Here is a 7919-nt window from a genome sequence, read left to right on the forward strand (position 1 = left end):
TTAGTCAAGTTAATATTTTGTTTGATTATTTTCATGGTGGCGCAACATGCTCTGTATCGACATGGCCGACGATCATCATCATTTTCAGCCTGTGAAAGCCCACTGCAGAGCGTAAACCTTCCCCTTTTCATGCCAATTTACATGATTATGTGCTAGTTGGTACCAGTTGGTTGTATTGCATTGTTTGTGAATGTCGTCCCTCCATCTCACTTTTGGTTTTCCTTTCTTTCTTTCTTTTGGTTTCTCGTGGTGTCCATGTTGTTAATTTTTTAGTCCATCTATTGTCCTGATATCTTGCTATATGACCTGCCCAGGACCATTTTAGTTTCTTGATTGTGCTTAATATATCTCGTAGTTTCGTTTGATTTCTGATCCATTCGGCAGTCTTTTTATCTCGCCATGTTATCTAAAATTGGTGGAGACATTTACTGGGAAAGGTAGGAAGGGGCGACGAGCAAAGCGAGCTAGAAATATCGGGGTCTGTTCTGACAAACAAACAAATACAGTAGGTACAAGTCTTGTGTGATAAAAGTCGAACAAAAAGTTCCACTTGCGGAAACAGTACCTTCTGGAGATACTGAAGTTAAAAAGGCTGTCGTCCTAAATGCAGTGGAAGTACAGTCAGTTGATGAGGACTTAGGGGCATTGACAAGGAGATTTAGTTAGTACTCTGGGACCCGGAATATTTAGAGGGCCCGGAGTTAAAACGGCCACTTCGGAGGTTAAAACAGCCAATTCAGCCGCCAGATGGTAAGGTACCGATCCCCTTCCTTTAGATCTGATTATATTAAGATATTAATAATGTTTGAATTCGCGGGAAATCTTTTAAATCCGGGCCTCCTAAATATTCCGGGTCCGGGTCCAAAAGTACCACCTAGACCACCCTGTCAACGCTCCTGTTTATAACAAGTGATGAGCAAACAAAAAACTTTTGCAGAAGTGTAGAAATTAAGTGTTTTTTAATTGTGTTTGAGGAGCACGTGACTAATACCCCCTCCCTGGATCCGTCACTGCTTTGGTAGAAAGATACAGCCGGTCATGTGTAAGTTTCATAAGTAGCCTATTAAGTGCATGATTGCAATTGCTTTCACTGCAGTCAATTCATTTTATGACTGAGAACATACTTTCAATCAACTCGCAATCTTGACGGTCATTTTGATGGAGTGTTCTCGCGACCAGGTAGGAATCTTTTTCAACTCGGTGGTTGGGTACCCCTGCTTTAAACTTGCTAAACTTCTCCTTTACGTGTTGCACGGAACCCTAGGGTGCCGCGAAACTCCCACTGAAGAGCACTGACCTATAGATATAGTGTATTATGTTGCTTTTTTTCACAATAGGCTAACCTATGTATCGACATCGTATATTTGTTCTCTTCTTTTCTCAAAAATATCCTCATAGGTTATCATGTGGAAGTTATCAGGTTTTAGTTTGTTTACTTTATTCGGTTCAGTTGCTTTGATCAGCAAAGCAGATTCTGAAGAATGCGTGAACTACTCTGTGACAAACGTTTACGGTCCAAAGGGCATTAGCCCTCAAACCATTGGTGAAGAGGGGTGTTGCGCTAAGGGGGACCCTGGAAGGCCTGGCAAGGCAGGTGCCCCTGGGATTGGACAAAAGGTAGTAGGCTACTTCTTTAAAAAATTTAAGATAATAAATCGGAATATAGTACTAGTATAACCAATAAAAAAGGGCGTTAATTTGATTGTTTTCGCTTGGATGTTGTACTCTGAAGAACGTTATTCACGTTCCTAAAAGTGGTAATGGTTTCTTGAACTTGAGCAGTAACGTATGACAATAGCATCTTATATGTCTGCTATACAGTATATGATGCATTCAGGGACAAAATACGATTTTTTAACGCTGTATAAACCTTACACTGTGACAGATGTGTGAACATAGTAGTGGCTAGTGTAAACACTTTTTTAATGTTATTATGGTTGGTGCCTTGCTTCAACGAATAACCGAGGCTTTCTTTTCTTTTCAAGAAAGATATCTCATAAGACTCTTGAAATTGTTTTATAGAAATCAAGCGTTCAACTGAATTACTTCGTTGACTATCTGTTTGATAACCACAAATAAAAACGTTGCGATCTATGTACAGGGTGACCAGGGCATACCGGGGGTCCAAGGAGGTATACAAACACGAAACTATGGAACAGCAAACAAAACTGGATGTGATTGCTACTTCAACAGAAGCAGAAACGACTGTGCGTGTTGCTACCCGGGTTATTGTCAGTGTGGAGAACAACACAAAGACAAATGCGTTTTTTGTAGCCGAGGAGAACTTTGTAAAAGTAAGAAGATGTGGAAATTCAATGAACACATCTTTAATCACTTGAACATCGTTATTTACTTTTTTGCAATTTTACAGACTGCTGTAATAATTGGACACAAGTGTCAAAATTTTGTTTCCAAGTCAATTTTGTTGCATTGAAGCTAACTGATTTAACGGTATTTAAGCTTAAATGCTTGACGAGTTTACTTTAAATAACTATACTTTACTTTAAATAGCTACAATAACTATATAGCTTACTTTAGTTGAAAAAAAGATTTACAATAACTATGTGTGGACGGCCTGGGCTAATATAGCGCGTCAAAAACAGCTTTTTGTTTTACTGAAACAACCACTTCTGAGATAGCTTTGTGTGGAAAAATCTTTTTTAATGCCTGAAGTTTTTACTTACAGTATTGAATACTTGTAATTTTATTTGTTTTTTTGTTTAAAGTTGTCGAAATTCCACGATCTTGTGAATTCATCGATTCTTCAGAATCTGGATCGTATCTCATTTCACCGGAACCAGAAAGGTACCAACCTTTTTATGCTTTCTGTGACTTCAGCTCTGGTCAACGTAAGTGCTAGTTAACGGTTTTTAACAGAAACGGCATTGTGTTGTGCATAGGCTATATGAAGCATCAATGGTTTCTTATTTTGTGTTGGAAACTTTACAAACATAGAAAAATTACGCTTAATACAAATTAATAAAGAAATCGGGGAAATTGTACTCCAAACAGGGCTGTGGGGTGGGCACTTTAACGTACCACACTGTCCGAATTCATAACGCAATCATGTGTAACGTATATGACATCACTGGAGTTTTAGTCACAATTTTCCTTATAAACTCCATTGATTGCAGTCATTAAGATCTTTCTTGCACTCAGTTCAGTTGCAGAAAAAAATAGTATCAGCAGTGAGTGGGAATCAAATCCACGCAATCGAAATTACGCCACGCTGGCTGTGGCGATGCATTCAGTTAAATTTCTTTGTATCAAAATCTTTCGATAAAGACGATCAGAATATCACGTGTTGAGTCACATGACTGAAATGAGCTGATTTGCGTATACGTTTTTCGAAGAGTGTGTTACGTTAAAGTGCCTACTGAGCTGTGGAGTCGGAAGGATTTTGGCGTGTCCGGAGTCGTTAACAAAACGGCCGACTCCTATTTGATAAAAAACGATGAACAATAAAATATTTTGTTTGCAATACTATTTTTTTAAATATTGTTTTCGTATTGCGCTCAAAATCTTTACTCAAAATAAAAGTTTTGATTCTTGACAGTTTTGTGAAAGTCGCCGTTTCAATTTCGATTACAACTTTAGTGAAATTAATTTTTTTTTAAATAAAAACGGACAAAAAATTTGAAAATCTGGCAACCCTGAAGCCGAAGACGGCTAGTTATAAATCGAGGAGTCGGAGTCGTAGCGTATATTTTTCATTCGACTCCACAGACCTGACTCCAAACGAGGGTTTTAAAAATATTTTGAGCATCGTTTTGAGAGTCGCTCTTGTATAGTCATTGTAAATATAAGTGTCTGCTAACTAAGACAGTTTGCAAATGAAGTAAAAGTTTCAACAAAAGAATCATTGAGTAAAGGTGCCGTGTTTTGATCGAACGCGGCTCTAATTTATGAGTGACAAACGTTTTCTTTTAAATTCAGTTTGTCAATAGTCTTCATCAAGTTTCTATCGTATAGTGCCATGAAATAATTTAGTCGATATCTTTGAATTGACCCATTAGGAACTCATGTAACTTTATCGCAGAAATTATTGAACGCTAAGAATCGAGTTTTCTTTATGAGATTTACATTTGAAGCCGTTGACGGCAAAAGTTGATAAGTCACATTTTAAGAAAACGACGTTTGAAGTTTTTAAAAAAAAATGCTAAAAAAATTAAACATTAAAATATTTTACTGAGAGTAGCCTATGCTGGTTTGAAGGAGATTTTTAATACAATTTATTTGCGTAAGTTATAACATGACTAAGTTCTTTAGTTTTTCTGTATTTTTGAATAAAATGTGAACTTATCAACTTTTCCTTCTAATTCTTGATTTATCAACTTTTTGTACAAAAGTTTCACATTTTAACCTCATAGTTTTTGTGCAAAAATTTGATGTAAGCCTTTTTTCAAGACAGTTTTCTTTGTATCGTTTAAATTTTAAAATGTACAGAAAATGGTATCAGAAGAATTTTTAACCATTTTATTTTTTCCAGAAACCTTAGTGTCGGTTAGAAATGATAACATTTGCTGATGACGTCTGGTCGTGCGTTTTTGTCACAGATCATGGTACAGAATAAGGAGTTCAATGCTATTCAATTCAGTTTATTTTTCATTGCTGACGCGAATACGTAGAAAACGATAAAGTAAATACACGAACTTGGCACCAATAAAAGAAAAAAAGACAAAACCGAAAAGTTTAAAATATGCTTCGATAAAAAACTGTTTCGAAAACACTATCTCAAAAATGCGCAGCCACCAAACCTAGAAAAGACAAAAATTTAACTCTTGTTTTGTTGGTTGTAAAAATAGGCCTGCAATCAACACTTGCAAGTGTGAGAACGGCAATATAAATTTTACAACACACAAAAGAAATTCAAAAGATGACAAGTTTCCTAAACTATTTACTTTCAGAGTTTCGCATTCAAAACTTATTTTTGATTTCATAAAAGACTCAGCAAGGTAAAAATTACAGGAAACCTGCTCAGTGTGATTATGCGGAGTCAGAAAAAAAATTAAATGCAAATAGAGTTATAACTAAATATAATAAAGTAGCCTACAGACATTCAACTTCTGTTTAAATATAATTCCAGTTTCAATTTCTAAAGGTTTTACAAACGTTACAAGTGATTTAAATGCAATAACAGTCGAGATTGGATAATCGCATAACGGTTAAAAGCATAAATCGCTTCATAGCATAGAATTACATAATCCCAGATCATTCCCATAAGACGAAAATTCAATGGTTATTCGCCTAAGGGCTAATAGTATAGGAATTCTTGATTGAGATTAGGAACTGGATGAATCGGTTAATGGAATAGGAATCTTTGATTGATTTGTAGACTTGTATCACTTCACCGCATATTTCCTTCGACAAAGTGCTATGTTGCTCAAGATTATCTTTACCAATACACAAAAATCATCGCAAGATCTCCCTCAACCTGCAGCGATTAAATACACAACGCCACACTGAAGACAGCAGTTGTGATTAAATTTTACTGTGATTAAAAGTGGTACTGGTTCGAATCTCATGGTGTGCACTTGAGCAACGCATTCTAAGGACTGCTCTCAATTCAGTAGCACCTAATGAATGGAATAATTACTCAGAAACAACACTTCAACAATCGGAAACTTCACTCTGTCAATCTTGGTAACCAGGTCTGTGTTAAAAGCCTCTACAAGTATGCGAAACTACCAGGAATAACCTATCAACACTAAGTGTCATGCTCTAATGTACATTTTGAGTCGGCTGTAGCTGTATTTTGCAAATCCATCGTTTTAAACAAACAGTGGAAAATGTAGGCCAATCCTAAATATGAAGTTACAAAACATGTGAAGTAAGTTTCCATTTGCGTAAACCATGTATTCAAAAAATGACCAGGTGGGCATACAGCAAATGTCCCAAATGGTATTCATTATCATTGTCGGTTATCGTTATTATTACAACTAATTTAAAATTACTTCGCTTCATTGTCGTGTTTTACTGAAGGCAAAACAATTATAAATCATGATTCTTTGATGGAGATCGAAGCGGGTGACTGTGAACCAATTAAATGCTACACTCGAAGCATCAACTACAACACAAATATGAACCAAATCGTCGCTTTGATTGACATATCAGAAAGTTGTAGGCAATTTATCAAGGTTAGAGTGATTAAAATTTTTCCTAAAGACAAATTCTAAACTAAAATAATTAGGTGTATAAGAAATCTCTACTTTTATATTAAAACAGTTTATAATTTTTGATGTGTTTTTTATTGAATATGATTATTATTTAAACAGCTGCATTTTCCTTCCAATTGATATAATGGAAGAAAAGTATTTAGGTTGTTTTAAATGATGTTTTTCTGCAATAATGTGAAACATTGCATCCACCAATCTCGACCAAGAAGTAGCTAGTTATGGTGGGAAACATTTTTTAGGATTGTTTTCCCAGCGGCATGAGCTTAAAAAAATCTGCTGGATAGACTACGTAACCCTAAAAAATAGAATCCTGTGAGAAGATTCAAACTCATGAGCACTTTGTTTAAACTTAAACTGTTTAAACTTTTTTCAGTATCGATGTCTCGGTAGCGTACTGTTCCAAGGTCGCGGTTTCTTTAGCACGTGGGTGTCACGTGACGGGACTGAGCAACGTTATTGGGGAGGAGCAACATCAGAAAGAGATTGGTATTGTGCCTGCGGAGAGACAGGTTAGAATTTTTGTAAAAGGGCAAACCCTGGCCTACCTTATTCAAAAAAAGTATGTTACGGTCTTTAGAAGGATATAAAAATATTTTATTCAAAAACAAGCGAATATTAGCCTCTCCCTAAAAAGAGTAGGCCTACCCTGACGAATGACATGTAGAGAAAACGATTGTCAAACAAATAGTCTTTGCTTCCGGCAAGAATATTTGTTTGTTGTTTGGTTGTTTTAAGCTAATTGTTTGTTGTTTTTCTTTTGTGAAACCTCAAATTAAAATGTTTGGAACTCCTCATTAGTCTAGAAATCAAAAACCCATAAAAAATAAATTCATGATTTACTAAAGTTTTCGAAAACTATAAGTTGCACGTATAGTCTTTTTTAATTGCCATAATTTCTTTCTACAGTTTGTTGACATAAAACATAAAATATGAAACAAAATGTTAGTCTACGTTTGACGATAGGCTACACTTCAACAGCATTTGTGGAAAATTTTTCTCCTACCACCTTTTTATATGTCACTCTGATGTTACAATTTCACAAAATTTCCAAGAAACTTCTCATCGAACTCCACCAAGAACAGCGGTTAATAACTATTTTAATTCTTCAGTTTCTTTTTAAAAACTGGAGGAGTCTACATGAAATAATTAAAATACAATCTCTAATCACTCTCCATTTTCTGCAACCTTTCTGTAGCATCAATAAATTCATTTCTTTTAGGATCATGCACTGATGCAACAAAGCTATGCAATTGTGATCAAAATGGAGCACCAGAGACATCAGATGAAGGATTCTTGATCGACAAAACAAAACTTCCTGTCACTGCAGTGAAGTTCGGTGATCTCAGTGGAGCTTCAGAAAAGGGTTGGCACACTATTGGAGGATTGGAATGCTCAGGACGAGTTTGATGGAAATATCAGGACAACAAGAGAGTTTGTATCAAAAATGACGGATATTATGCAGTTATCAATTCATGTAGCTTTTTTCTGTGGCTGTTCGTAATGAATTCTGTTTCGGTAAAATCAATCAAAAGAAACTTTTCACTTTAGTTTTTCTTTAATTAGAGACGACATAAAATCAGGACATACATTTGTTCTCGAAACAAATTGAAGTCTTGCGACACAGCAGGGGAATCAGAATAGGCAATTGATTGGGTGCCTCATGTAGAAACTGACAAAGAACATGTTGCTTTTCTATTTTGTGGCAACGTTTTCTCATTTGCTTTGTTTACTTAATCACACTAT

General features: G+C 35.6%; 1 protein-coding gene across 1 annotated transcript; it reads left to right on the forward strand.

Moving 5' to 3' along the window:
* The first annotated feature begins 1404 nt into the window (after window positions 1-1404).
* On the forward strand, window positions 1405-7661 carry LOC145764276 (contactin-associated protein 1-like). Its single transcript, XM_082575897.1, has 6 exons — window positions 1405-1617; window positions 2102-2294; window positions 2727-2849; window positions 5983-6137; window positions 6550-6685; window positions 7396-7661. Exons 1-6 carry the CDS (start codon window positions 1405-1407, stop codon window positions 7581-7583), a joined length of 1008 nt encoding a protein of 335 aa, XP_082432023.1. The 3' UTR covers window positions 7584-7661.
* Window positions 7662-7919: the final 258 nt, after the last annotated feature.

The sequence above is a fragment of the Aplidium turbinatum genome, chromosome 2, assembly GCF_918807975.1.
Source record: "Aplidium turbinatum chromosome 2, kaAplTurb1.1, whole genome shotgun sequence".
Lineage (NCBI taxonomy): Eukaryota > Metazoa > Chordata > Ascidiacea > Aplousobranchia > Polyclinidae > Aplidium > Aplidium turbinatum.

Bases quoted from the DNA above. Each gene is read 5' to 3' on its own strand.
- LOC145764276 (XM_082575897.1), top strand. From the start codon at position 1,405: ATGTGGAAGTTATCAGGTTTTAGTTTGTTTACTTTATTCGGTTCAGTT. The intron at 1,618-2,101 runs GTAGTAGGCTAC...ATCTATGTACAG, and splicing joins CCCCTGGGATTGGACAAAAG to GGTGACCAGGGCATACCGGG. The intron at 6,686-7,395 runs GTTAGAATTTTT...CATTTCTTTTAG, and splicing joins TTGTGCCTGCGGAGAGACAG to GATCATGCACTGATGCAACA.